The sequence below is a fragment of the Tremella mesenterica genome (assembly GCF_000271645.1).
Source record: "Tremella mesenterica DSM 1558 unplaced genomic scaffold TREMEscaffold_2, whole genome shotgun sequence".
NCBI lineage: Eukaryota > Fungi > Basidiomycota > Tremellomycetes > Tremellales > Tremellaceae > Tremella > Tremella mesenterica.
In genome coordinates this window covers 1,514,398-1,542,289 of record NW_006711226.1, presented here as the reverse complement: position 1 = coordinate 1,542,289, position 27,892 = coordinate 1,514,398, and the positions used below count along the sequence as shown (strand labels likewise).

General features: G+C 45.8%; 12 protein-coding genes across 12 annotated transcripts; 7 read left to right on the top strand and 5 right to left on the bottom strand.

Moving 5' to 3' along the window:
- Positions 1-839: 839 nt before the first annotated feature.
- Positions 840-1,977, bottom strand: TREMEDRAFT_60352 (uncharacterized protein; the record flags this gene model as incomplete). The annotated part of the gene is made up of 3 exons (XM_007002728.1): positions 840-1,322; positions 1,435-1,558; positions 1,823-1,977. The coding sequence occupies 3 exons, from the start codon at positions 1,975-1,977 to the stop codon at positions 840-842; spliced, it is 762 nt and encodes a 253-aa protein (XP_007002790.1).
- Positions 1,978-2,193: 216 nt separating this feature from the next.
- On the top strand, positions 2,194-3,189 carry TREMEDRAFT_22984 (uncharacterized protein; the record flags this gene model as incomplete). Its single annotated transcript, XM_007002199.1, has 3 exons — positions 2,194-2,305; positions 2,427-3,033; positions 3,099-3,189. Coding segments are annotated over 3 exons (810 nt in total), but the record flags the coding sequence as incomplete, so codon positions are not given.
- A 451-nt stretch (positions 3,190-3,640) lies between these two features.
- TREMEDRAFT_67756 (uncharacterized protein) lies at positions 3,641-4,606 on the top strand (the record flags this gene model as incomplete). Its single annotated transcript, XM_007002946.1, has 5 exons — positions 3,641-3,682; positions 3,761-3,872; positions 3,922-4,297; positions 4,468-4,518; positions 4,576-4,606. The coding sequence occupies 5 exons, from the start codon at positions 3,641-3,643 to the stop codon at positions 4,604-4,606; spliced, it is 612 nt and encodes a 203-aa protein (XP_007003008.1).
- A 402-nt stretch (positions 4,607-5,008) lies between these two features.
- Positions 5,009-6,004, top strand: TREMEDRAFT_28197 (uncharacterized protein; the record flags this gene model as incomplete). The annotated part of the gene is made up of 6 exons (XM_007002377.1): positions 5,009-5,104; positions 5,169-5,227; positions 5,317-5,346; positions 5,390-5,504; positions 5,627-5,713; positions 5,897-6,004. The coding sequence occupies 6 exons, from the start codon at positions 5,009-5,011 to the stop codon at positions 6,002-6,004; spliced, it is 495 nt and encodes a 164-aa protein (XP_007002439.1).
- A 456-nt stretch (positions 6,005-6,460) lies between these two features.
- On the bottom strand, positions 6,461-6,845 carry TREMEDRAFT_60349 (uncharacterized protein; the record flags this gene model as incomplete). Its single annotated transcript, XM_007002727.1, has 2 exons — positions 6,461-6,489; positions 6,539-6,845. 2 exons carry the CDS (start codon positions 6,843-6,845, stop codon positions 6,461-6,463), a joined length of 336 nt encoding a protein of 111 aa, XP_007002789.1.
- A 612-nt stretch (positions 6,846-7,457) lies between these two features.
- On the bottom strand, positions 7,458-10,035 carry TREMEDRAFT_67755 (uncharacterized protein; the record flags this gene model as incomplete). The annotated part of the gene is made up of 9 exons (XM_007002945.1): positions 7,458-7,636; positions 7,808-8,072; positions 8,118-8,308; positions 8,360-8,864; positions 8,907-9,189; positions 9,232-9,291; positions 9,341-9,701; positions 9,740-9,845; positions 9,895-10,035. 9 exons carry the CDS (start codon positions 10,033-10,035, stop codon positions 7,458-7,460), a joined length of 2,091 nt encoding a protein of 696 aa, XP_007003007.1.
- A 458-nt stretch (positions 10,036-10,493) lies between these two features.
- On the top strand, positions 10,494-13,832 carry TREMEDRAFT_27247 (uncharacterized protein; the record flags this gene model as incomplete). Its single annotated transcript, XM_007002264.1, has 18 exons — positions 10,494-10,598; positions 10,710-10,860; positions 10,906-11,026; positions 11,090-11,148; positions 11,195-11,310; positions 11,355-11,546; positions 11,593-11,640; positions 11,704-11,898; positions 11,942-12,202; positions 12,255-12,562; positions 12,609-12,775; positions 12,819-12,955; positions 13,002-13,124; positions 13,165-13,230; positions 13,280-13,372; positions 13,417-13,566; positions 13,617-13,707; positions 13,765-13,832. The coding sequence occupies 18 exons, from the start codon at positions 10,494-10,496 to the stop codon at positions 13,830-13,832; spliced, it is 2,451 nt and encodes an 816-aa protein (XP_007002326.1).
- Positions 13,833-14,866: 1,034 nt separating this feature from the next.
- On the top strand, positions 14,867-17,328 carry TREMEDRAFT_67753 (uncharacterized protein; the record flags this gene model as incomplete). The annotated part of the gene is made up of 3 exons (XM_007002944.1): positions 14,867-16,636; positions 16,795-16,982; positions 17,286-17,328. 3 exons carry the CDS (start codon positions 14,867-14,869, stop codon positions 17,326-17,328), a joined length of 2,001 nt encoding a protein of 666 aa, XP_007003006.1.
- Positions 17,329-17,713: 385 nt separating this feature from the next.
- TREMEDRAFT_27417 (uncharacterized protein) lies at positions 17,714-19,997 on the top strand (the record flags this gene model as incomplete). The annotated part of the gene is made up of 4 exons (XM_007002288.1): positions 17,714-18,031; positions 18,425-19,173; positions 19,288-19,531; positions 19,623-19,997. 4 exons carry the CDS (start codon positions 17,714-17,716, stop codon positions 19,995-19,997), a joined length of 1,686 nt encoding a protein of 561 aa, XP_007002350.1.
- A 645-nt stretch (positions 19,998-20,642) lies between these two features.
- Positions 20,643-22,175, bottom strand: TREMEDRAFT_27793 (uncharacterized protein; the record flags this gene model as incomplete). Its single annotated transcript, XM_007002329.1, has 10 exons — positions 20,643-20,735; positions 20,784-20,875; positions 20,928-21,037; positions 21,185-21,271; positions 21,338-21,442; positions 21,541-21,625; positions 21,671-21,741; positions 21,807-21,871; positions 21,923-22,037; positions 22,084-22,175. The coding sequence occupies 10 exons, from the start codon at positions 22,173-22,175 to the stop codon at positions 20,643-20,645; spliced, it is 915 nt and encodes a 304-aa protein (XP_007002391.1).
- Positions 22,176-22,779: 604 nt separating this feature from the next.
- On the top strand, positions 22,780-25,708 carry TREMEDRAFT_60343 (uncharacterized protein; the record flags this gene model as incomplete). Its single annotated transcript, XM_007002726.1, has 13 exons — positions 22,780-22,890; positions 22,954-23,376; positions 23,421-23,918; positions 23,971-24,110; positions 24,156-24,361; positions 24,406-24,476; positions 24,518-24,593; positions 24,635-24,804; positions 24,848-25,013; positions 25,060-25,273; positions 25,344-25,479; positions 25,554-25,608; positions 25,659-25,708. 13 exons carry the CDS (start codon positions 22,780-22,782, stop codon positions 25,706-25,708), a joined length of 2,316 nt encoding a protein of 771 aa, XP_007002788.1.
- A 1,710-nt stretch (positions 25,709-27,418) lies between these two features.
- On the bottom strand, positions 27,419-27,845 carry TREMEDRAFT_27173 (uncharacterized protein; the record flags this gene model as incomplete). The annotated part of the gene is made up of 3 exons (XM_007002249.1): positions 27,419-27,573; positions 27,724-27,747; positions 27,797-27,845. 3 exons carry the CDS (start codon positions 27,843-27,845, stop codon positions 27,419-27,421), a joined length of 228 nt encoding a protein of 75 aa, XP_007002311.1.
- Between the last annotated feature and the right edge of the window lie 47 nt (positions 27,846-27,892).

Sequence of the window (27,892 nt, the reverse complement as noted above, 5' to 3'; positions counted from 1 at the left end):
GCATAATGCTTCCTCCACCACGAGGGATCGTTCGGAAACCCGATTCAGTTCACAACCTAAACGCAGACGTTCTTCACTTTCTTTACAACCTCTCAACCAAAGTGAGGAAATCATCATGTCCAAAACACGTCGCGGACGTCCATCGCAGCAACGATCTCACATTGAATCGGACGACCTGACCACTCCTACGACAGGTAGTACCGATGCCACCATTCGGACCCTTGTTACCCCTCAATCCGCTTTCTTGCTCAATACAGCCGCTTCTAGTCCTTTGACTCCATTACCAGAATATCCTTCTACCGATAATGAAGATCTGACGCCCTTAGCTCCCTCCGCGGGTTTTCTTCCCAAGAAGCGCAAACGTGACTTTGAAGTAGTTTCTTCCCGTCTCAATGGTTCTCTCAATGTCAATAATGTCCCTTCTCTGCCTGTCGATGATTCCCTATTCCCTCTGATGTCGGAAAAACCAGTTCCATCCCTCGAGCAACAAGAAGTCGATGCATCGAAAAAGCTTTTAGACTCGCCAGCAATTATCACGCGTCGTATATCCAATCGACCTCGTTCCACAGGTCAGGATCATATATCAGCGCAGAAGATGGCGGCTAGAGCGGTAGTTCAAGTTCATATGCGATTACCGACCGCTGTCACTCGATCGGAAGCTAGAGAGATGAGAGAAGTAGAAGCTGCCGTGGTGTTATGACCCTTCGACACTTTCTTCACACCACCTGTCCGTCGAGCGTGTCATGGAATAATAGGAGTTTCAGTGGGTTATAATATGTTAGATGATTATGCTCACACGACTGAACGTTGTATGACGAGATATGATATGAGTATGCATCTTATTTGGTTTTTGGTTTCATCTCTCCCCAACGTTGAGCGCGTTCGAGTAAACGGATGATGATAGGTACAACACATATGGCGCCTAAACCGAAGATGATCAGATGGATCAGGAGAGGTAAGGTTGTACGTGGTATACCCAGATTAAGAGGTTCAAGTACGAGATGGGCGGATGTATTGAATGTCCATAGTTGACCCTTCTCGTTCCTTCCAGTTGAAAATTGTCTCTGGGATAGTCCATCATCTCCGTCATTCTCTTCCTTGATATGACCCTTATCGGGAGATCGAGAAGTACCGAGCTCTGTGAGGGAAGGCAGAGCAGAAGTGGAGAAGAAAGTTCGTAGATAGTCCATCAAGAATGGAAGAGGGAGGGAGAGAAGGGGATGAGGAAATTCAGGAGCAAGTGGGGTGGATAGAATGTGGAGTAAGGCAGTATTCTCGGAAGGCTCTAGATCGTATAATGTCAAGGTGAACCGAGTTGGACTCTATTGGGTCAATTGGAAGTACGACACACATGAGTTCATATACCCAGAGGATGCTAGAATGATAGAATGATAGTGGTGAAGAGGGAAAGACTATTGTAATGATGTTACTTACCGAACCGGGCCAAGAAAGACGGGTCGTCCATTCTTTATAAGGTTCATCGAAGTGAAGTAACACCCAATGTTCGGGTGAGGATGAGTTGAATTGGAGTTGGAGTTGATGTTGCGTAGAGGAAAGTCTGTATGATAAGTTCCCTTCTACATATAGTTCTACCCCTACCCCTCTTCAGGTCAAGGCAAGGCAAGCACAAAAATCCATTCGTATGGGCACAAACAGAATCGTTTGAAGCGTTAAGGGTCAAGGGTTTCGGGAGGAAGTGGTGTCGCAGGGGGTGTACGGGAGTAGGTGAAAGAGATAAGCGAGTCAGATTATAGCAGCTACATCTCTAAGATATATGAGTAGAGCGGAAAGTGGGGTGTCAGAAAGATTGAAGGGTACATACTCTATGGTATGGGGAGGAAGTTCGAATGGAGTTGCCGGGGAAATTAGTGGAAGACGAAAGTTGAGAATCTCGGTGTCGGCTTTGACGTTGTCACACAATATCAACCATATAAGAAGAAGAAGAGTCAAGTAAGGTAACATATTGGCCGCGATCATAGTAGAGAGGTTCGTATTTAGCAAAATTATGAGAGCTCTACATACTACTCAACGTAGTACTTGCGGATTATGGTGAAGTGTGAAGAGGCAAAAGAACAAAGTAAATTCGAATTCCAGGTTGCAACTTCTTCCTGTTGAATCTCTACAATACCTATCTTCCATCGCAAGAAAGTCAGGCGACTGTGTTGACACTCCCAGTAAGCAGTTACACATTCGATGGACGCAAGATCTCTATTACGTGCCAAGAAGGCGGAAGCACGTATAGATCATCCATACGCTTCATATTCTTCTGCTGGACAACTGAGATGTTCCATCTGTGCTATTCCTGGTGAGTCAAATGACCACCTTTTCAATCGAAGCGAGAATATTTCGCTATCCACTGCTCGTACTTCGTTAGAGGAGATAAAGAGGGGAAGGTCAAAGAGAAGATTGACATATCTGACGTACAGTCAAACAATGGGAAGCACATCTAGTAACAAAACAACATCGTCAATCAGTTCAAAGAGAAAGAGAAGCTCAAGCCAAAGCAGCGGCCAAGAAACGACCGTCGGAAGAAACTTCATTATCTGAATCTGCCAAACGGGCGCGGTTTGAACAACCACAGGTAGACGAGGAAGATGAGGAGGAGGAAGGACCATCAGGATTACCAGAGGGATTCTTTTCATCTACCAACAAACCTTCCGTGGAGCTTGAGCCTTCAATCAACGGAGTGGAAGAAGTGGGGATAAATCTCACGCTGCCAAAAGCTACGGGAGATGCGGAATTAGATGATTTTCTCGCTTCGCTCTCTGAACCTCAACCTGAAATCGAGCCTTCGAATTTGATAGAGAATGGAGAAGGAAGTACTAAACGAAAACCCGTTCGAGCGAGTTACAAAGAGACGGAAGATGCTCAAGTGTCATATCAGGCCGCACCTGTCTTGATCGGTCGAGCGGAAGGGGAGGAGCCAGAGGAAGAGGAAGAACCGGAGGAAAGTGAGGCGGAGAAAAGGGCGAGGATAGCACAGGAAGAGAGGGAAGAGATTATGGGTCGGTTGGAAGAAGAAGAAAGAGCTCAGTGAGTGACTCTTCTTTTTACTCTAAAGTCTCCTTTTCACTCTAAGAAAGGGGCTGATTGATTAGGGAAGATGCAGACGCCAGAGTTATACACCTCAAACAAAGGATGGAAATGCTCAAAAAGCGCAGAGAGGCGAAAGCGGCTTTAGGAGGAGAAAAGGTCAAGGGCAAGGGAGGGACGAATGGGAAGGTTGTTTCTTCATAACTCATATCATGACCTACGTGGGATCATATTCTGGGAAGAGGAGAGTTGAACATAAACTGTATGCATTGGCTAGTATCAGTAAATCTCTTGAGTGTAGACTTTCCCGCATACTCTCGATGAATGAGAAAGAATAGGCTAACCTTTGGATGTCGGAACGAGGTCATATCAAGCTGAATCTCACTCGATCCGTAAGGTGTTCTCTCCTCCTTCTCACTTGTCATATCTACTTGTTATATCCTGTGCTTGTCGAACAATCGATTGCTGCTAGCTGCTTGATTCTACCCCTTCTTCCTCATGTCAACAGTGCTCTTCAACCACCATCTCCACATGTGACGACTCCAAGGAGGACCATCCGTCAAACCGAAAAGTCGACCTGTACTCTGCCAGCTGACGGTCCCATAACATGGGCGCCGTTTCATCCGCTCTCGATCCCGACCGAGGTAGTGTAAGTCTTTTCTACTATCTTTAATCATAACCACAACTCGTATATCATCTCTGAGGTGACACAAGCTGACGATCAAAGCCCGGCATAGAAATCCCAGAGGGGTATGTAACACCCTCATTTCCCTCTTTATACATCCCCACATTTCGTAGCACCCGACTTCAAGTAGGTATATTCTTATACGAAGCTGAAAGTCAGTCTTCTACACTTTTGTTCATCCTGTCCATTACTGATCATATCAGCTATATGGAAATTTACCCTTTATTGGACCCTCTTATTCCTAGGATCAATCTTTTTCATCTGTTCTGTCTTAGCATCCTTCACTTCTTTACTATCTCTGACAATTCTTCGTCCTTCCGATAATCCTATTAATGTTTCACCCAAAGATCAATCTCGTGTAAATGCAAGTCGTTCTCCAAGTACGAGCAGAAGATCGGAAGCTTCTGAAATGTTGGTAAAGAGGATGAGAGCGAAAAGGATAAAACCACCATTATGGCCAGTATTCATCTTTCCTTTGATAATGACTTCTATCGCTGGTGTGGTGGGTGTGATCAGTGGTACTGTCGTTGGGTTTGCTTTAGCTGCTGTTTATTCCGCTGGGGGTTTTGCCATGTCCACGTGAGTATCTTCATCACAACTAGTATACATCGTTATTCATCCCCTACTACCCTGTTACCTACCATTTACACCGACCTCTTGGTCCTTTATCTACCTGTCTCCCCTGTGACTCTTTGACGTCATAATGGAGACAAAAAACATCTGTGAACGACGCAGAAATTAACACTTAGATGGATACCTTTTCTATGGGGTCTTATACAGGTCTGTGTACTAATTATCTCGTCAGTAGTTCATTCCCATATCTCCTCCCTGACGTGCTGACGTGCTGACCATTACAGAAGTTATTCCACTCTTACCTCCATCTTATAAACCGACTTATCAACTTTTGCTTCTCCGTGTAATCCTGTTGCTTGTACGATGTCAAATGCATATCGACCCACTTTCCCAAACCAATTTTACCCCTGACAACGGTCGTCAACCACTAAGTTATAACAAGTTCATCAAAACCCGATCATCCGACTTGACGACCAAACGATCGATAGATGAATATTTGTTTAACCGTCACTGAGAGATATGGTTTGGACTTCTCAGCTATCGACTACATAATCCTCTTGACTATCCTCTCAATTCGTCTTGTTCCCACCTTTCTTCAATTTTTCGACTTTGTGAATTCGCTGCTGGCCAGCACGGCAGGACCGACTCCACTTTGAACTCTCTAAATCCGATCTCTTCCCAGTACTCTCAAAGAATCGAACATAGCATAGTGACGCAATGGGGAAACTGATTTGGCACGAATGGGGACGTCTCCTAGCGCTGGCGTCAGGATCTTGTAAGTTCTCACCTCTGAGGATCAGTCTATCAGTACTGGTACTGATCTCGCAGATATGGTATGGGGTGAGCTATCCTCTGCATTCATTCATGGAGTACGTAGCTCATGTTTTCAGCTTCTTTCTGGGCGTTCTTCTACCGCAAATTCTTTTGGGATATGATGTGAGTTTTCTCCCCCCCCCCTGCTCCCCAGTGACTCGTCCTCAGTCGAATAGGGAAAAGAGGTTGAAATGTTTTTGGCTGATGAGCAGCGGAGGAACGTTAGGACCAGCAGGTATCATGTGAGTATCTCTTCTGCGACTGAACAGCGACACTTATTGTTAGTCCGGGAAACAATACGAAACCTTTAGTGGATATCGTCGTCAACATTCCTCTGCTGCAGATATTCACGCTACTCTTTTCGTTGTTCGCTTTGATGCTTGAATGGCCGTTGCCTATGGTACGTTCGGACTATACTTTCTGTCCTTACCCAAGCACTACTTAACCAAACCCTGTCCATTCCGCTGCATTGTTGCTGAGGGAGTCGAAATGTTCGTTTCAGCGAAAAAGCTCATGAGTCAGATCAAAGGTACTGGTCTACATAGGAATTTCCTCGCTCGTGTGGTGGTTTATTTCCTAGCTGGTTTCGTGGGTATCATGGTGTACCAGGTAAGTCTATTCTTCATATTTCTTCATCTCCACATATGTCCTTCCAACATTCGTCTTGCCCCTTCCATCATCGAAACGGTACTTATCCTCACGGCGGAATGGACGGCATACTACTATCAGTCTTCCGGTCTCATCAAGAAGATTCCGTTCAGACTATGATCAACACAATGAGCTAATTCTCAGACCGTGGATTGCGCAATATACTTTGTCATCACTTCCATGGTCTACCTTCGAGCACATATGTTAGGAGAGATCATGCGTGATACTCGATCTAGAAATGGTGAAGCGTAGAATTGCTACATTCATGCTCTGCATGTACTGTACACTGCTTCACTCTTCTCATACCATCTAAGCCGGCAATCTACAAATTTCTTATTCTACCACTCAGTCGTATCACCAGGTTGGGGCGAGTCTGGGTAAGTCAATAAGCTCGGCATGTGATCCTATTTATCAGCTTGATGAGCACCTGAATGAAGCTGATTACTGACCATTGCCACAAAGTTGGTTTCTGACCTTCTGACCATCAGCTCACGACCCTGTTCCCTCGTCACCCTCTCCCTATAACTCCTGTCAACATTTCATCCATCGCCTGCTATCTAAACTAACACCACATACTCATTCCCAGTCGGCTAGTCCAATACGACACAACCTCAAGTAATTCCTACAGACCTTCATAAATCTCTACTTCTTCACATTCTCACAAGAAAATACCAACACCATTCACTAATCAGAGTAACTACTAAACCATTATCCTGACCAGAATTGACCCAGTCTGACTGAGTGAAGTTATATGTGTGAACAAAATGAATCATTATCCTCACTCACCTGACTTGTCCTTTACTCCCCTTTCCCCAGGTATACCACCCTGTATTTCTACCCTCTTCCAACCTTTCCTACTTTTCCTAATCTTACCATCTGCAGGATCCCTCGGTTCATATCCCGGAGGAGAAGGTTCAATCTTTGGTTGAACGCTATAAGCTGGTAAAGATCCTAAAGAAGTAAAACTCCCACCGAAATCTTTAGCTTGTTTTTGAAGTTCTGATAAAGTTGGAATCGGAACGGAATTTATTGGAGAAGAAGTCAGAAGTGATATTGAGAATGGAGATAATTTAGCTAACGATAATGCTGACATGGTATATTATGTCAATTTAAGAATTGTTATTCACTCTATCTGATCTTGAGGTAAGTTACAGGATCTGATGATCGATCACTTTAAAGGATGTTTGCAGATAAGTTAGTGATTAATGATATTCTCCCCTGAGTTGGAAAGACGTTAGTGAAGGATCAAGAATGAGATTCACTTGAATAATCGTAATTGTCTTGATGAAAGTGAAAAAATGTCAACAAGTGAAGTGAGACCTATGATACGTTGACTCACCTTTGACTCTGACCCCGATTGGGGGATAAAGGGGTTGGGGATGTTTCACGTCTCGTTTTTATATATCCTTTGACCATACTCAACATCATGGATCACCACCTATGTATACAGTGACACCAATTCTGACTAGAGTAGAGTACTCTCATTTCATGTCTTACGTATGATAAGTGTTAGGTCTACTCTACTCAAATCCCGGTTTTCGAGAAATTCACTCCAGTGGCCAGTGGACAGGTTGAGTTGAGTAAGATTTGGGAGAGGAATACTGTGTTTGGTACTGATTACATGCAACATGTGAGACGTACAGTATGATATGTTTCATTACAACAACTAACTTAATGTATCGCACCGAGGGACGAGACAAGATAATCACATTTTTGATTTCATATCCATCGAAGAGGAAGATGAAGGGGAGACGGCTGCTTCGCAGACCCTACGCATGTCTCGAAGAGCTTGAACGAGATGATGTTTAAAAATCGTTGTCGAAGTGGTTGGACAAGAATACTTGGACTCAATACCAAATTTGATCAAATTTGGTCCGGCGAGATCTGAGAGTCAGTCGGGATTGGAGTACAACCATTTCCTGAATTGTTGGGGTGTTTCCAAACACCAAGTATGAGAGTATAAGGAGTGGCGTGACATACTCGACTCTGTAACATAAAAGGAAGGTATGAAAAAATCAATGGAATTGGTACAACCAAACAAATGGTCATACTCACAATTTATACCATACCCATCTGGCCAAGCAGCTCCAAAACCAGTACCCATGAACCTCTGTCCCGCACTTAGACCAGATGTGGATAATTTCCATTCCTGACTTTTCGCATACAATTCATCTTCGAACAGAGGATGGGTCTCTCCAGCTCGCAAACGAGTTTTCAGACCCATGAGATGACGATCGAAACCTTGACCAGATGATGAAGTTCGAGTAAGAATGTTATGGTTTGTACAAGCGGCGGAGAGAAGTTCATATTTTTCTTCATCCTAAACATCAGTTCTAGTCCCGCACGATGAGGCTTATCAGCTCACTGGTAACTCTTGGTTTAGCATACCCTTGACAAAGTCTCTCGATTCAACGCTGAGAGTCCTGATGACATCCGTACGACCATGAAGCATCGTTCTCGTCGAAGCGGTTTCATACGTGGCAGTGGCGTAACCTTGGTCTTTGTACCATGCGAGCTGCAAGGCTTGTTGAAGGAAAGCATCAGGGGACAATTTAGCTATCTGCTCAGCTCATGTACTCAGCGGAAAATAGGAAGCTTAACACTCACCATGCTTCTTTATCCATTCCGCTCCATATTCTCCCCACCAAAGTTGACTCGCATCCGAGTCTTCTATCAGAGTCTGATTTCGCTTTTGACACTGATCAATTTCACTCAGTAGGATATCGTCCACCACCCATTCCAGTCGTTTCCAGCCCGATCCATTCTTGCCAGAGCCTTCAAACTGATTCTCATCCACTGGAGTTCCCAGAACGTACTCGATTGCAATAGACGGAATCAAAGCATCAACAGGACTATGTTCACCCATGATTCCCGCCCGACCGGTGGTCTCAACAGGTATGGATATAGGCTTGTCGAACCAACGGTTTCGTCCCCCTTCCACACCCGTGGCTACATTACGAAGATGGGCGTCAACGGAAGGAAGACAAAGAGGATCGTCCGTGGGCCTTGAAGGCAGAGTATAGGTATCCAGGCTTAGCACTACCAGAGAAAAAGATATGGAGTCGAGTGTTTCACGGTTAGTAGGGGAGAGGAGAAGGAGATGTTCTCGGTTCTGAGGTCAGCCTCCATAAGACAAATAGTAATGATGAGATACCTTGGTCCATTGGTCTCTTTCATCAGCCGTGAGCAGACCGACCTTGGGAGGATTATCATCCACGTCTCGCGCTTGCTTCGCATCTTTGACCACCGATCTGAGATTCGCTTCGATGTCCTCCGGTGACAAAGGCTCTGGGAAAGCGTGGGGAGATGTCGGCGACGCGAATACCTCAACAGAGTAGATCCTATCGTCGATCATGACAGTCGCATGAATAGCCCTAGATTTGACAGCTGAGAAAGCGTCAGAGTTGGGTAGGGGTATACGGGAGAAATTGAATAATCTTTGTCTCATCAGCGATCATTATGATTCGACGATAGCTCACTTTCGATACTGTGACATGCAGAATGGTCCAGATCGGGAGGAGTCCGGAGAGATCTCTTCGCTATTCGTCAGAGAGTGGAACAGAAGAAAAAGGCCAGATTGTGACCCACCGTTGCAACTTCAAGCGAAGCTCTGCTAGTCGTCGAAGGATCCATGCCGATTTTCGTATCTGCCAGTCTGTCACCCATTCCCTTTCCACGATAAGTGATGACGGCATCGAGTCTCGAGAAAAACTCTCGTGTGTGTCAAGCCACTGTTGACCTCCTCCCTGACTACCGGGGGAAGTGGTGGTCGCAGGATTTGGATTCGGTTGTGATAGGTCCTGAATGGGTGGTGTCCGATCCTTTGGATCTGGAGCAAAGAGTAACCACCAGTTGGAGTTGACCACAAGAGGGGCCCTCCATGAATGATAAGCGAGCACCAGCCAGAGGGTATCGTCGAGCCAATTGTGAGGGGATACATGATCAAGATCTTACTGGTCAGCATGTACGCGACACAAGTTGACCAACCTTTCAAACGTTCCTGGAGGACTCGACCAATACCGTCCTCGGCGGCGAAGTCGCGAATGAAAACGCGGCGTTTCTCCACTTCATGCGTCAACGAGGCACCTGCGTACTGATATGTTAACTAACACCACGACTCTGGAGTTTGTGCGATAATTCACCTTCTGTTCCAACAACGGTGTCAAGCTCTTGAGATATGCTTGCAGGCTTTGGTCCAGGCCGGGTACAGGAAGACGGGGAAGGACATCCTGGTTTGAGAAGGTCTTTGGCTGTCCATGGGAAATAGAAGAAAGGGCGAACATTCTACGTTGAGAGTAAGATGTGAGAAGAGTGGCAGGTAGATGATTACGTTGAGGTATACGCAGGGATAGAAGACTCCGTGGGGCGCAAGAAAGTTGGTGTCCAACTTTTTGTTGAGTGAACGGGATTACGTTTGGGGCCCGATGCATAATGTAGCTGACTGTATGATTCAAGAAGCGTGGTCTGCGTGATACGGAGCGTTCGTCAGTGGTGGTGGTGGTGGTGGTGGGAGAGGTTGCTAGAGGTATTGTTGCTGTATGATGGGCTATGGAATGGGGAGTGAGGAGTGTAGACGGCTGTTGGCTTAGCCGGAGATCCGAAGGGACTAATGGAGTCACGTGACCGGTTGACTGGGATGCTGCAGTGGGTCTGTGCGTACTAACTGGAAAAGACAGCAAGGCTTTGTATTCCTGCCATCACTACTCACTTGATCATCCTTTTTTGGACGAGGTCTCTCACCATGGCAGACCAATTAGCCATCAACCAGCTCCGTGAGATGGGTATACCCCGAGCCAGAGCCAAAGCAGCGTTGCTCAAGAGCAAAGGGGATGCCATGTCTGCTGCTGTGAGTGTCACTCGTGCATCTTTCAAATCCTCTGCTTCCTTTCTCACCATAACGGGTTTCGAATCCTTTCCAGATTCCGAGTGACTGTGGTGCTATTCCTGACCATTGCAGGAGAAGGTGTTCGCCGGTGATTTTGACGATATACCCTCGGATGACGATGACACGTCATCTCATGACAATGATGCTATCAGCAGTGTCAATGACCAAGGAGACGCCGAGAGCTACTATGAACAAGACATGGAGATGGAGGATTTTGACGAACGTGAGCCACTGTCTATCTTCAACTGCGCATTATGAGGCTGACGAGTCACAGAGGACGGAGATGGTACGCATGGGACGGCCGACCCTTATGCCAACGTGTTCTTCTCCAAAGATAGAACCGAGGTGATCAGGGAGAGTAAAGAAGAGACTCGCCGTGTGACTATGCCGTGGCAAATCAACGAGGGAACGGCACTCGCCCACTTTCCAGATGGAGAGAGGGCTTTCCTCAGACCAGCAAAACTTCCAATTTTGTCAAGAGGAGAGTGGATGAGTGGTTGTCCTGAAGGGTGTGAGTCTAATGGTCTCGTCGTCTCCACGAAGCTCATCGGTCTTAGCAGAACAGAGCTTCCTCTTTCAATTATACCACGGTCTGCAAGAACCAGTCGTGACCTGCGCGAGTTGCAAACAACATTCGTTCACACGTTCCGGAGATGACTTCTTTGCGTGCTTTGTGAGTTGTCTCACACGCGTACTGGCCAGAGACTAAGTCGTAAGCCCGACTTCGAAGAGTACATCATGCATGTTGCGGGCTGGGTCCAGCAAACGTGTCCTAAATGCAGCGTCACAACCTGCTTGGCATGTGGGGAGAAAGTCGATATCCCCCGTCACCACGACCCCAGATCCAAGACATTGTTGCGAACAGACAACATCGAGCGCGATGAGCTGCTTCACTGCCCTGACTTGCAGGTTTGTACATTTCATCTCAAGACGACCATTGTGACTGATATCGCAGGGTGTCGTCATTGGCATGGGATTACACACGATACAAAAGCAATTTGCTGTCGGAAAAATGACGGTCGAGGAGGCTGCCAGAACCTCGCCTCCGAGCAAGAAGCAGAGAAAGGAAAATCGGCGGACACATACGAGTCCTCAATCCAGCATAACGTCCTACCTTCATGCCTCACAATCGAACTCCCTCTTCGGCCAACCCTCACCAATCCCGGACGATCTTGATGAGGATGAGGATGATTACGGCTTTGCTTCGAAAGGGCCGGTCGCTTCCGGAGGTGTTGGGTATGGTGGGACTCATCGGGAAGACGTGAGAAATGCTATCTCGTGAAGTGCCTTGCTGACAAAACCAGCGTTCGGGACAGTTGGCAGTGGAGGAAGCTCAACGGGTCATGGATGGGGAGTTTGCCAAACTGCTCGGCCAGGTTCGAATCTATCTACCGTCCTACCGAAGAGCGAGTGGTGCACGAACATCCGATCATCTTGTACATCCTACTGCACTCGCTCATCTCCGGCGACGCAGCGGTTTTGTCAATGAGCTATTGCGGAACGACTCGCTCCTCGGAATGTCCAACCGTTTCCCTGTGTACGACGCCTTGCTGGATTGGCTTGAAGTGAGTGGGAGTCTCAGATCAAGGTTCATGGCCCAAGTTCACTGACTTGTAGGTCATTTCGAGTCATGAATCGCTGGCGAGTATGCTTGCCATGCCTTGCATGGTTCCTGTTCGATCACAACCTGTCGCTACTGGGCCAGGAGAAGAACAACAGATAGAAGTTGTATACGAAGGTTCTCCCAGCCCACGAGAATTGCTGGAAAACTGTGTCATTCAAGCTCAGTCGGCACTGAAGGGAATTGACTCGACAAATCGACGGATAGAACCTGCTGCTGAGGACGCAACGAAGGGAGCGGAAAGACAAGCCGAGAAATTACCATGGAAAGATGACACTGGGCTCACTGAACTGAAAACGTTCTGGTGGGCCATTTTCCTATCGTCGCTGTCACACATCACTGATAAGTAGTGAACGAATAATATCATCGGCCAAGAACATCGACGCCTCTTTGGTCCAGACCAAGGGCTCAGCATTCGTCGAGCGCATGCGACAATCACTGCCTAGACTACCGGAATCAGGGGTGAAAGTAGAAGAGCTTGAAGCGGGGGACAACGAAATTGATGTCATCAGAATCTGTTAGTCAATGTCAGACCTGATTGTGGACGCTGATGGGCTTAGACGAGGAATGGGCTGGGAGAGCAAGTTTTCAATACTGCGATTTGACACGGTCTCCAGCCGAGGCCGTCGGCGACGCAGACACCTCTGTCCAGTACGATCATCATTACGACTCGTCTATACGCTCCCTGAACAATGTCGTGCGTTATCCTGTCAACCCCATACATATAAGCTGACCGCGTTTAGACAGCCCCTAAACGATCATTAGCTATCGCCAAGGAGCTCGCCATACTTACGACAAATATCCCAGTTGCATGGCATTCAAGCATTTTCCTGCGAGTTGACGAGGGGCGAGTGGACTGCATCAAGGTCAATCTCTCTCATGATTTTGACCGGCGCTGACTGGCAGGCCATGATCATCGGACCGGAAGGAACTCCATATGAGAATGGCTGTTTTCTGTTCGATATCTTTCTGGTACGTTACAAATCACTCGATACCGTACTCTCTTCGCTAACGTGGACAGCCTCTGGACTATAATTGGAAGTGCCCGAGTGTGCATTATATGACGACAAACGGAGGGAAATATCGCTACAATCCCAATCTGTATGCTGATGGAGTAAGCTTACATCCCTGGTGCAGACAAAAAGCTGATTGTGATAGAAAGTTTGTCTGAGTTTGCTGGGAACATGGAACGGTCCTGGATGGATAGCTGGAAAGTCTACCCTTCTTCAAGTGCTCATCAGTATCCAAAGCTTGATCTTTTGTGAGAAACCATATGACAACGAACCCGGCTGGGAGTCGAGCACGGACGTGAGCGTTTCGACTGATAATATTCTGGCCGTTAAGCTTACAAGGGATAGAACGCAGCAAGGGAAGCATATTCTGCCAACGTGCGACGCATGGTGGTCAAAGACGCCATGGCAAATAATCTACGCAATCCTCCCGCGGCTTGTGAGTCATCTTGCATGCTCCAAAACCTATGCGATGATGCTGGAGCTGACCATGCAGTCGAAAGCGAAATCAAAACTCATTTCCGACTGAAAGCTCGAAGCCTTCGTGCCCAACTGGACAAGTGAGCACGGTTTATATGGGACGGAATGGAACATGTGTCTGACGAACAGATGGAAGACTATGGACGATGGAGCCGACATTGCAGACGGAGGCGTGTTCCGGTCCTCTAGCAAGGTAACGGAATCAAAAGCGGCAGGACCGAGCAAGACGGCATTCGATATTGCGGCGGATGAGATGCGACAGTTGCTGGACGACCTGACAGGGGTCAAACGGACCGCCAAGGGCTCGAAGACTTCTGGTGAAAGGACGAGCTCAGTTGCGAGTAGGACCAGAATGTCAACGAGGAGTAAGAAGAGTAACAAGTGAAGAGATCACATACGCATCCGAGCAGACTGATAGAAGCATCATGATTGTATCCAAACGAAGATGGGATTGTACTGACACTGTATGCATCATGTATCAGATCTCTCCACCCAAATTTGCCACTTTTGATTTTTGCCACTGGAGAGGAATTTGCCACCCGACGGCGAAAGGCCGCTAAGCCGCGAGCTGTTACGCTGACTGCAACCATGTCTCACTAAGCCATCGCACATCTTTCTTCTTCTTCCTCTTCTTCACCCTTCTCTCTTCCTTCTTCTTCCCTTACCACGTTGCCGTCTCTCCTGTATCACCTTCTTACTTGAGAAGAAACGTCATTGGGTGTTGTACTGCACCTTGTCGTAGGGACAGGATATAAAAAAATCACCTCATTTAGCCTCGAGGATTCCACCACCATTCCGTCTCCGCTCGCTCTTACGATCTTCACCCCCAGCGGAGTTTGTCAGCACAGCTTTCTTTGACTAAACGTTCGGTGAGTCTCATGCCCACCATGAACCTTTCATTGGAGGATAAGAGACGTTTAATAGTGATGCTGATCAAGATTTTATCTTTACGACATAGTCCTTGTTCCTCACCTTACCTTTCTTGTCTACCAATATCTTCTATCATTTCGGATGACATGACGAATACGACATCTCGTACTCTTTCCCCTTCGACTTCATCTTTATCCTCGATTCCCGATTCACCTCCGATCAAAACCGACCCGATATCTCCGACTTCAATGTATTTACAGACTGGACCAGAAGTGGTAGTGGAACAAGACACGCAAGAGAGTGGAGCTACTTCTACACATTTACTCAAAAGGGTATTGTCACACGGTTCTAATGGTTCTGCTCCTACGGCATCTACCGTGACACCACCTGGAAATGTCAATCGACCATTATCACCTTCATCTGGAGGTGCGAGAACTCCCAAAGCTAGAAAATCAATATTAAAACCTGAAAATGGTGAACAATTAGCATCAGATTTGGATCAACTCAAAGTTCGTTCACCTGCTTTTAATTCTCAACAACTTCCACCACAATCTTTATCACAAGTTCTTACTCCTGTTTCACAACCACGTTCACATAAGAACGTTAGACAATATTCTTCTTCCACAGATTCATCTTCATCCATAAACCCACCATCTCATTTAGGATCAATGTACGGTCCAGAAGGTTTCCCTATACATTCTGGTTCTTCGGAAAACGTCACAGATCCGACTAAACAATTGGGTATGCGTATGTCTGCAGAAGCTATAGCTGCTGTTGCTGCGGCCGATGAAGCTATCAAAAAGCTTAACGGTACACCTACTCTTTATCAAGGACCAGGTTATCCAGGATCGATGTATCAAACACCACTCGCTGGACCATATCCCATAGGTGATAACGCTTATCAACTGCCGAGGAACCTAGCTGGTTTCATAAAACCTGCTGGATATTCAGGCAAGAATCATCAAGCGAGATCACCGATCGATCATACTGTCACTAGACAATCATCTACATCTTCCACTGAAGCAAGTTCGACTTCTTCTGAAGAATCAGATCTCTGTATACCTGTAGTGGAATGGGTCCCAAGACCAATTATAGGTTCACCAGGTCCTGGACATTCACCTTGGGGAGCTCCTCTATCACAAATCACTCCGAAAAGTCCTCAACGGAGTGGACCCAGTATGGGACCTCCTTCCTCCACTACTCGACGTGCTAGTGGGGCTACCAACGGTTCATCATCTCATGCTCCTCCTTTTGATCATCGACAGTCATTACCTGTAGGCGCCACTGCGCACACCCCTGGAGGTTTATCACAATCATCTGTACTTCCTTTAGGTCATCATCCCGATGCCCCTGTAGAAGAGGAAGACGATGATGCGACCGTTGGACATCGAGAACATTCCCCTTCCACTTCTTCTCAATCAGCTCGTTCAGGTCTGGATCTTTTATGGAGAGCAGCTTCAGGAGATATTCCTGCAAAATCACCATCACCTTATGATCTACCAGGAGATCACAAAGGTAAACGTAAAGCAGGTGCGGAAGCTGTTGCTCAATGGCGTAAATCTGGAATTCCCACTGGTCCTACAAGGAACGGACAGCGTATTCAGACAAGTCCTCCTACGAAGAAAAGACGTAAGAGCGAGATACAGATGGAACATATAGATCCCGTCCTTCGAGATAGGGAGGATACTCCTCTAGACGCTGGAGGTTTGGAAGAACATGGATCATGGGGTTATGGTTCTGAGTCTTCGGGGATCAGCGAAGGAGATAGTGAGTATAAAGGTGAAACTGGTGGGAAAACAACCAGGACTCCCGCTCCTAAGGCTCGTGGAGGTAGAAGGGTTGTAACGACAACAACTGGAAGAGGAAGGACCAATGTGGGTTCTACTTCAGCAGGAGCGTCGAAGACGGCACCGAGGAAGAGTAGAGTTTCAAATGAGTCACCTAGTGGAGGAAAGAGACGATTTAGTGGAGGTGGAGGTGGTGGAGGTGTTCAATGCGAGTATGTAAACCCGCTACCCGTGAGTACGGTTTTTTTAACGTCATCATCCCCATCCCCTTCTATACCATCAAAAGCATTCTTTTTACTATGATTAGGACGTCCGGGAGTATTGCATCGTAATACGTTACCTAGTTGGTTGCGAAAAAAAAAAAGAGTCGGAATATAGCTGACTTACAGCCATACAATCGTTGTCAAGATATCTTCACACGGAAGTATGACTTACCTCGACATATGGCTCGTCACGGTCGAAGGGAGGGAGAGTTGGTCATGGAAGGGAAGTTGAGTGAAGAAAAGGCTGTGTTATGGCGTAGTATGAAAGATAAACCAAAGGTTATGTGTCATGTTTGCGATGAGAGTTTTACCAGGTGGGTTTCTTTTTTTTTGTTCTTCTTCACTTTCTTCCCTCTTCCTCTTCCACTTGCCACATTGACTTCCCCCCCCCTTCCTGTTCTCTTTCCGATCCACCATCATTTCTCCATATCCCGTCTTTTCTTTTTTCTCCGCTTTTGCTCTTTTTCTGTCCATTGCGATGTCGTGAGGGAGACATTTCCCCCCCCCCCCCCCTCCCCCACCGTCTCTGCAGTGATGAGCAATCAGCTGCCAGACTTTCCTCGTCCACCCTACTTTGTCAACAAAAAGTGGTTAGAAGTAAAGTCGCTCATAGACAGAATGGACGCACTCAAGAGACATCAAGCCAAACAACATCATTAATGAACCAACGTCGTATGACTCGGGGTAGGAAAATCATGTATCACGTTTTGAAGGATTGAAAAAGGAATTGAAAGAAATGTAGCGGTCGGTACTTGAACTTGAATGGTTTTATGCAGTTTTGTCCGCACCGTCCACTCTTGGTGTTTGCATCGTCTAGACTGTAAGTATAGTGAATCTGGTCTGCAGGTGTGCTTGTTCTCTCTTTCACGTTGTCGACGCAATTCATTGCTATGTGTATCTCATTGCCCCACTACTCGTACTGCTGCATTGCTGCATCTTGACTTTGGGGAGGAGGAATGTGGGGCACCACCGCAGATGTCAATTGAGTCATCCGTCACTTTTCCTGCTAAGTTACGAGTATTGTCATTCCTCACTATTCTACAACATGTCACTTTGTCCTCAATGCAGACGACCCTTTTTGAAGAGTATCACCACCAAACGTACCACTCCACTTTCATCCAAACGAATTCGACCAGGCCAACTTTTTACGTATTCCGCGAAATCAACTGACCCTGAAAACCCATTGAAAGTGGCAATAGTAGGAGCTGGTCCATCTGGTTTTTATACAGCTTCGAGAATACTTTCAACCCTTACTTTTGATACTTCGGCGGGACAAGGTGTAGAGGTACATATGTACGAAAGGTTACCTACTCCATATGGACTTGTGAGATATGGTGTGGCTCCTGATCATCCTGAAGTCAAGGTGGGTTGTTGGTTTACTTTATGAACTAGACCCTTTCTGTCCTCCCCTTCTCCTCCCCTTCTCCTCCCCTTCTCCTCCCCTTCTCCTCCCCTTCTCCTCCCCTTTTCCTCCCCTTTTCCTCCCCTTCTCCCCCCTTCTCCTCCCCTTCTCCCCCCTTCTCCGACACTATCTGCTTTCTTCTTGACGAGAGCTTGCCTCTCACCAACACTCAGCTTCGTCTTCACGAACCATTTCCCACCTTATGTGACTGAAGTCATGGGGCAGATGATCGGTACTTACCTGCCCATGGAAGCGACAGGTTTGATCCCCTGTCAACAGTCATCATGTATGATAGTACGATAGATAATCAGAACTATCAGGATGATCTAAAAAGTTCCTTTCCACTGACTACAGAATTGTCAACATAAATTCGATGAACTTTCTTCCGATCCTCGATTCAAATTCTTCGGTAACGTTTCCATCGGTTCATCACCTTCCTCAACCCCTTCTCTCCCTACACCTTCGACAGCTTTAACATCATACACTTATCCTCATTCTCTTCATATACCTCTTTCATCTCTTAGACCATATTACACATCTATCGTTCTGACATACGGAGCATCACTTTCAAACTCACTTTCCTCTGTCCCTGGTTCTTCATCTTCTTCTAATCATTTGAAAAATGTTTGGCCAGCATTATCATTCGTAAGTTGGTATAATGGACATCCAGCTTTTTCTCATCTTCAACCGAATCTTCGAAATATTCAAGATGTCACAATTGTTGGACAAGGAAATGTCGCTCTTGACGTAGCTCGGATCTTATTGAAACCGATGTCAGAGTTGGAAAACACAGATATGCCTGAGAATGTTTTGAACACGTTGGGAGAAAGTTCAGTGAAGAGAGTGAGAGTGGTAGGGAGACGTGGACCTGGTCAAGCGGCTTTTACCACTAAAGAATTCAGAGAAATGTTAAAGTTACAAAATGTGAGATATGATGGTGTAGAGAAGGGATTGTTAAAAATGGCCGAAGAGTCGGTAAAAGGAGATAGGATGAAAAGTAGGTTGATAGGTTTGATGGGGACTAAAATTGAGGGAGAAGGGAAAGAGTTTATATTGGATTTTTTGAAAAGTCCAACCGAGTTTATATCCAGTTCTAACTTCAAGTCAATGAGAAACACCACAAACCCTATGACGTTGAGAAACTCAGCAAGCGAAACGACATCGGAAACTTTAGCTACTGCTCCGACATTGAGAAATCCAGACCATACAACAGAAAGGAAGATTGAACAAGAGAGTGTGAGAGGAGTGGAATGGGCTTTGAACGAACTACGAATGGATGATGATGGAATAAAAGCTGTGAACACGGGTGAAAAATTGATGACTGAGACGGATATGGTAGTGGAAAGTGTAGGATATAAGTCTGAACCTTTATTAGACGACTCATGGGAAATACCATTCGATAATGTGTTAGGTAGAATTAAGAATATAAATGGTAGAGTGGTTAATGATCAAGGTCAAGTAGTGAGTGTATTCCCCAATCTTCCAAATATATCCTTAGTTCAGATACCATGGATTTCCTCCATAAGGAACATAGAGAAATGCTTATATATAGATAAAAGGTGTATACGCTGCGGGTTGGGTAGCAAGAGGTCCAATAGGTGTAATAGCAAGTACGATGTCTGACGCTTATTCATTATCTACGAAAATCATTCAAGATCATTTCAATCTTTCTCCCATTGAATCTTCCCCCACTCTTCAGCCAGAAGGAACTCTCAGTGGGATGACGGATGGATCGAGGGGAGAGATGAAAGAGGGACCTTTGAATGGATTACCTGATGAATTGTTAAAAGGAATGAGAGAAGGTAAAGTTGTAGATTTGAAAAGATGGGAAAGAATTGATAAAGCTGAAATAGAACGTGTGAGGAGTAAAGGAGGGAAGAAAGAACGTGAAAAGTTTATAAAAGTAGAGGATATGTTGGATGTTTGAAAACATCACATTTTCACATTTTTCTTGGTTGCGTTTTCGTTATTCTACCCCGACTTGATTTGAATAGCTACATATCTACACATCTACGCATCTACGCATCTACACATCTACACATCTACCCACTGTCTCCCATTTCGTCTCAAACCACTCTCACACAGTCTCAGCTTCCACTTACCCAGCCGAGACTCGTCGATCGTCGATCGTTGTACGACATGATCATTTGTTATCCCCAATCGTGGGCCTGGTGCAATAACATCATTTTCTTGCATGTCTCCACGCGCCCACGCAAACCTCACGCTTTCACCTCTCACTACACATATCTTTCTTGGCATGGTATGATATGCATAGATCGTCAAAGAGCAGACCGAATCATAAAGTTACCAAAGCAAAAGAGTCGTAATTACATTTGAAAAAAACCCATGGATCTATCCCCGATATCGAGGTCCAGCAGAAGATTCACCATTCCTTTCCCCATTCAACAATATCTCACTGTCCGAAGCGGCAGCATCACTCCATGCAGCACTTGAATCTCTTCTGATATTCGGCACTGAGAGATCATGAGCGGAAGCGAACCCGTCATCTGGATCGGCGAAAATAGACCGACGAGCTTGATCCGCGGACGTATCATCAACCCTTGGCACTTGATCAATCAGTAGAAAGACTTACAGTGTTGGGTGGTAATGATAATAAAGAGTTCTTGGCATGTGACATTGACATGATTGATTGTCTATAAGCGATCTGAAGGTTATCAGTAAGGATGTCACAGGTGAAGAAGGAAAGAAGCACTTGTTCGTTGTAATATTGTTCAAGCTTGATTTGATTTTCTTTCCTTGATCTTCTATGGACGAACCAGAGTGAAATCATGACGCTCAGAATTACTATTTGTCAGTTCACGTCTGACTCCAGTGAGTAATGAATGGGAAAACTGACGAATGGTTATACCTAGACCAACTAGGACGTAGGCGTATGTACCAGGATGGATAGGTTCATCCGCTGCTCGACCACATTTGTGATCAGAGCCACAATTGTATGATAGACATCTGCAAATCAGTATCTGAGCCAGACGAACGACCTTTATGGGACGCGAAGCGAGACAACGATCCGCGATGTATGTACGATTGAAAAAAAAAGGTGAGACAGGAAGAGGAAGTTTGTGATTGTTACAGGAGGTTGACACAAGAACCCACTCTTTGTTACCCGTACATGCCGCACCGAAAGCTTTATCTTTCATACACTGCATAGCTGTGCCGTCGCAATACAGTCCATTCGCACAACTGAAAATCAGCCAAGCCTTTTCGTAATCTTGGCTCGCAAGAAGGGAACAGATCGACAAGACTCACTTATCTCTCGAAATGACAAAAGCGTATTGAGCACCTGAATCTAAATACCCGGTGTAAGGGGTGTTTTCCAATATGCATTGCAAGCCAAGTGTGACATTGGCATATCTTCATATCAGCCCATACATTCTTGAATGGTGTGAAAGTCGAGAAACAGAGGTGGCAATTATGTGATCGATGTTGACAAGGAGAATTGATGGACTCACTGGCAAACAAAGTTGAGACAAACAGTACCATTCACGTTGAGATATCCATTGAGATCGTTCCAGTCAGGAGAAGGTGCACATTCATCTAAATGTCATTAGTCATGCACAATGCAGAAGATAACCCACTTACCATCCCGATCTTTTTGACAACTACCCCCAACGGGAACTTGATCCAAACAGCGATCCCCTTCGTCCGGACAACTTTCATGTTAGTTCTCTTATAAACCCAATTACTGCGGAATGTCATCTAAGGGAGAGATACGCACAATTGTCCTAATGGACATAGGGCTGGGAGTTGATCAAAAGCTACACCATTGTATCCGAATGGATACTGAAAGTCAGCATGACTCAAATATAATTCATGAAGTATCGGTGAACTCACTATGTCCTTGCGACATCCACGATACGCGCAGGTAGAATTGTCCGCGCAGTAAGTTGTCGCATCGCAATCAGAGTCCAACGCCCAGGTATCAGAGTCAAGATGAGAATTTGCTTGTCTAAAATCAACAACAAGTTTCCGCATAAGCAAGTGAGAGGACTCACGAACAAGCTTCCCCCCAACCTGACTTGGCATACGCGAAGCTGGCCAATCCTACGATTCCGAGGAAGATGGTTTTACTTGATATCCGTGACATCTGAAATGATATTTGATTCCCAACGGTCTTTCAATCGCTTCTGTTCAGCTACCTTTTCCTCTTTCAGGGAGAATGTTTTGATTTCAAATGAGGGTGAGGGTTTGTGAGCTCGGTAAAGGGAGAGAAGAAGTGGAGAAGCAACAGTTTGACATCGCCTTGTGGTGGGTGACCTCCCCCCAGGCACGCTTATCAGAATTTGATCCCGCTACATAGGTCGATCTCTTCTTGGCCATCTTGGGTGTCTCTTGGCTAGATACAGCACGTATATATCGCATGCAACTTTAGTACGGGATCACTTTGACTGACATATCTGTATGTGTACCCAGATACACCTATATTCCTCACCCAACTATGCAGGTGGTGGTCAATAAACCCGGAGGTACTTGGCCTGGAGCTGAATGGCATGGCGCCTCGCTCCGCGTAATTTGACCCACCACAACTGGAACAAGTTTTGATTCTAGCTCTCTCCCCATCACTAACAAATTACACCCTCTCACTTATCATATATTCTACATAACCCGCATTTACTCATCCACAAAAGGTTCGAAAGGATCCACTGTATCACTCTGAACCCCATCTTACCCTCTCAATTCACTTTACAGGAATGTCAAGGATGCTCGCCAACCTCTTGAATCGGGAGGAACGTTCGCCTCTACCCTTACCCCCACCTCGCGCTTCCTCACCTGACATTGTCATGCTCAGTCATCCTCCCCCAGTACGTCACACCATTCCCCTCATACCTTCAGAGCTTGTATCCGTGACTTTACTGACTGATCAGAAACCAACTTCTAACAAAAGTTCATCCAGATCATCCAGATCACCAGTGAAACCATCACCCCCAGAAAGTTCAGGGTCTTATTCTACCCCTTTACCCACAACATCTTCCCCCGAGGCCCACATGTCTTCTCCGATCCGACCTCGAGTAGAAATTTCACGTCTGCAAACATCTTCCACTGCTCCTAGCACACCGTCAGGCTTCCCACAAATGGCTAGAACGGATGGTGATATCAGCATGGCGGAGACGGTCGACGATGATGACGAGCAAGGAGGAGAAGGGGACGAGGAAGGTGAAAGTGACGAAGAAGAAGAACCTGTAGAGGGAGTTGATGCGGAGGAAGGTTCAGATGAGGATGATGACGACGAAGAGGAGGGAGAAGATGATGATGAAGAAACCGAGGTGGGCAGTGAAGATTTGGACTCTGTGAGCAAAAATATCCACCTGTATGAGTATAGACTGACCAGTAGGATCTGGACATCCTCACTGTTCGTGAACCGGGAGGATCTGCGCCTCCTATCGTTGGTGAGGAGAAGCCAGAAGAAGGTTCACTCCCACCTGCCGGAGAAGGAGAAGCAATACCGATGGAAGCTGAGGCTGTTAAGACATTAGTCCCCAAGAAGCGGAAGGCTAGACGAAGGTCCATGTCGGAAGATGAAGATTTACCACCCCCACCTCCACCAATGAGGACCATCCGTCTGAAAAAGGTGCTTCCTCTGGATGGCCAGACATTGATGTGGAATATCCTCGAAGATGCTCGGGAAAGAGGGATGGTGGATGTCTGGATACCACCGGAAGAGAAGGAAGATGGACCCTCGAGACCAAACGAATCAGCCATTCTCACCACCGACCCTTTAGGAAGTGTGCCAGGACTGGAGGTAGATGAACAGAAGGCTGCAGAGGAGCTCGCACGGCAGTTGGAGGAGAGATATGCTGAGAAACCCAAGAGAAAGAAGAAGAAAGCTGCGGTGTGTATTCCATCTTTCATCGTGAAACTCAAAAGGCGGGCTGATGAAGTAGTCGAAAAAGACGGAAGAGTACAATCTCGACGACCCATTCATCGATGATTCAGAATTGCTGATTGACGCTCCCACACACTTCGGTCGGCCAAAGAAAGAAGGGTTTTATGTACATTCTGGAAAATTAGAGTTATTGGAAGAGTTAGCACTCGCTGAACATGGTTGTACACAAATGCTGATTTACAGATCACCTGTCAAGCCCAAGGCCAAGCCTGGACCTAGGAAAAGTGGGAAGATCACGAGTGGACCGAGAAGAAGTTTGGCAGAAGCGACGGCTCTCAGGTTATATGGTCCTCCAGCCTCACAAGGAGAAGGAACACCAGCCTCTCCCATACAAATTGACGATGAAGAAGATGGACCCAGCACGTCGTATTCACCTGTAAAGCCACTACGTGAGTTATCGTAAGCAGGGAGCGAAATGTTGTCTGACGTCCAGCTCCTCCGCCTCTAACAGGGGAAATCAACATTGACAGATCATTGTATAAACATGCCTCACGAGATTTGCGAGTGAGTTGCGGTCGATGATCGGGACTCGCACTGACGCACAGTTCTTACCTCCCTTCCCAGGTTTCCCAGTAGAAGTAAGAGAGAGACTTCGTATCCTTCGGGAAGAAAGCTCAAAGCGTGAGTACCAACGATATCCTTCGAATGGTGCTGATGAACAGACCCATGGGACGTAGCGAGCAAAGGAAAATTCCCGGAACATCTAAAAGAACCACTTCGTCTAGCTGGACAAGCTGCTTTCCGACATAATATGTTCAATGATAGAGAAGACGACAAACCCTTCTTTCTCGCTTTACCCAGTCTTCTACCTTATAACAATTTTACGCTAACAGTGAGTGCGTCATCACAATTCTGAGTCATGGCTGATGTGTCAGAAATTAGTTGTGAGATTATGTCATGAAGAATATTGGAACTTTCTACAAGAATGTGAAAAGACAGGATTGGAACAACTTCAGACTATGGTAGATGAAGAGAAGGGGATATGGGTGATGAAGTTTGAAGAAAGTCGACAAATGTACGAGACGGCGGTGAAAGAATACGGTGAGTTTTATCAATTTTCACTGTGCATTTCAAAACTGATGGATAGATGAGAAACAAACTGGTGTTGTCAATAACGAACATGATCAGGACTCATCTACGATACCATCGTTTCCTAATGGTGATGAAGATGTCCCTGCTGGACCCGGTGAAAGACCTAGAGAACCGACGAAGAAGTTTTCTTGGACACCGGATATGCGAACGGTTCTAGATCAATTGTTGGACAATATGCAAGATATGTTAGATTTGAATAAACGATTAGCGTGGGTTTCTGTCCTTCTCCCTCTTCTCTTCCCTCTTCATTGCTAGTATACGGAAAGGCTGACATCATAGCGAATGGAATGTCTCGACGGCCAGATCAAAAGATAGGGAATGGACGGAAACTGCAACTAAAAGCCGATTATACAAAAAGGCATGTCATTTCTTCTTACCGACCCTCACTTCATACATCACACAATCTCATTATCTCGTCGGTGTCATTATCGCAAACATTACTTGCTTTCGGAGGTCTTGTGAGAGTGGAAGAACAAAACTAATTTATAGATTGTGGATTGTTTCCCAGAAGGGTTCGCAAGTAGTAACACTGTATCTCGAGAGAGTGAGTCTTGACTTTTTCTTTTGTACACAATACACATGCTTATGTCAAAGTGACCAAGGTGAAAAGAACGAAAGATAAAGCTCAAACAGGTGGAGAATAATTATACAAGTATATATATTGTTCAAACAAACTTCCAATCCTCTCACATTTATCATCTTTTTTCAATTTTCAATTTTCATTTCATCAGATCATCATGTCCAGGCATTTGTTTTCATGGTTTATAGTCTGTGTGGTTAGATGTGCATCAGGTTCAGGCATCATTGTTTCTCCCCTGGAATGACTCACTTAGAGTAGACAACGATCAATCACGCAATGACTACGAGTGCTTTCCAGGGCCATGGACCTTGCACCATGCACCATTCATCATGGGATCAGAGGCGTACCTCTACCGTTTACTCATGTGTCGCTTGCAAGCAGTGCATTTGCGCATTTCCAGTGCCCAAAGGAGTCAATCTTTGTCTTTTATAAAACAATCCCCATCCACGCCCCATCCCATATCATTCTTTTCTTACATATTCACTCCATCACCAAACTCACCAAACTATCTTTCTTCAAACAACGACCTCAATCCGAAATCGTAAGAAACACCAAAAAACACATCATGCCCATCATATGGTTGATAACTCTCATATATGACAAAAGACGTGCACGTCTAGCCAAAAAAAAATCTGATCAACATCCTATACATCCCCCGGCCCCCCAGTCCATCCAAAACGATTCTGAAAACCTACAAATACAACAATCATCTCCTACTTCTCTCACTAAACAACATTCAACTTTAAACGATTCATCCCTTTTCACATCCTCTACCGAACAATCACCAAGCAAGACCTTCTTTCATAACGATGACTTGCTCGAACGTGGACCACTGACGCCCTCCACTTTTGAAACATCTCACCAAAGTGGGAAAGTAGATTTCAACATACAACCTTCTTCACCTTCTTCTTCTTTCGTAGATACAGTCAAAGGTGATTCTTCAACGACGGCTTTGATACTTCGTTCTTAATTTTTCTACATCGGATTTCGACACTTCACGACTGTCATGTTACCACTTCACATGGTTTATAACTCAATTCTCCTAATGATTTTCAGTTTCACTTGCCACACCCATCAATTGCTCCTTTTCTTTCCTTTCGTCTATCACGCGACCATACATCTATATTCAACGATCCTCATCATGACTGCTGACCCATCACACCAACGACACGTAGGACTCGCGAACGAACAAGATACCATGCAGGACGCTCGATAATGATAAATCTACCGGGGGGAAGGAGATCGGCGACGGGCGATGGGGGATATGGGATAGGGATAGGGGCTGGAAGAGGGAAGAGGGAAGAGGGAAGAGGGAAGAGGGAAAAGATGAGCTTGAAAGATAAAAACCAAAACAGATGCATATGATCCGTCTTACACCGAATATGAATGATGATTTGAGAAAAGTGTTTGAAGCGTGTTGATATATCCCCTCATGGTCTTTCCTTCACTTGAACTTCCACTTGTCGACGTGATCGGTAGAGAGTCATATAAGGTGAAGAAGCTTTCAGAGCTGCCAATCTTGATTCGACAGGTAGAGCCAACGGTGAGTCCGTACGGATTACCTGGGGTGAGCTATCCGATCTTCTCACATAATTCCTGGTGGATGACGAGACTTTGCTTGATCCCATGGTCCAAAAGGTGATGTTTCATTGGTTCCATTGATTGAAACGTAGTGGAAGACATTGTTACTTCGAGGATGCAGGACAGAGTACGAGGTACAAAGCTTGGGTATTGTCATGAGAAAGAGGGGGGGAAATGATAGAAAAAAAAACCATCAACTCACAGATCCAATAGACATAAAAAAACCAAATGTAGCAGCGGATGATAACATGTATTGTGATAATGTAGCTACCACACCTCTAGGTCCAGGTCCAGCACGGAGGATGGAAAATATTCCAAAAATCGCTCCTATGGATAAACCCACCATGCCTAGATATCAGCCATCCCACCAGCCATCGGGTATATTCCAAGCATGATCAATTCTCATATCATCCATCATATAATCAAATAGATTTGATCAGTATTAGGTAGTTGATCTTTGAGAATGTTGAAGAGGTTATTGCGGAAGAGTAAACTTACTCCCCATCATTGCACCCATTTTCACTGTTTCCATCAGCACCTTTCTATCCACGCATGAGAGAGAGAAACACACTCTTGTCAAATGTTGAACCGCCCGCTACGGTCTGCGCAGGGGGCGGCATGATTTGCTGTAGTTTTCTTGCAGTGCTTTCGTAAGAGAAGGAGTGGA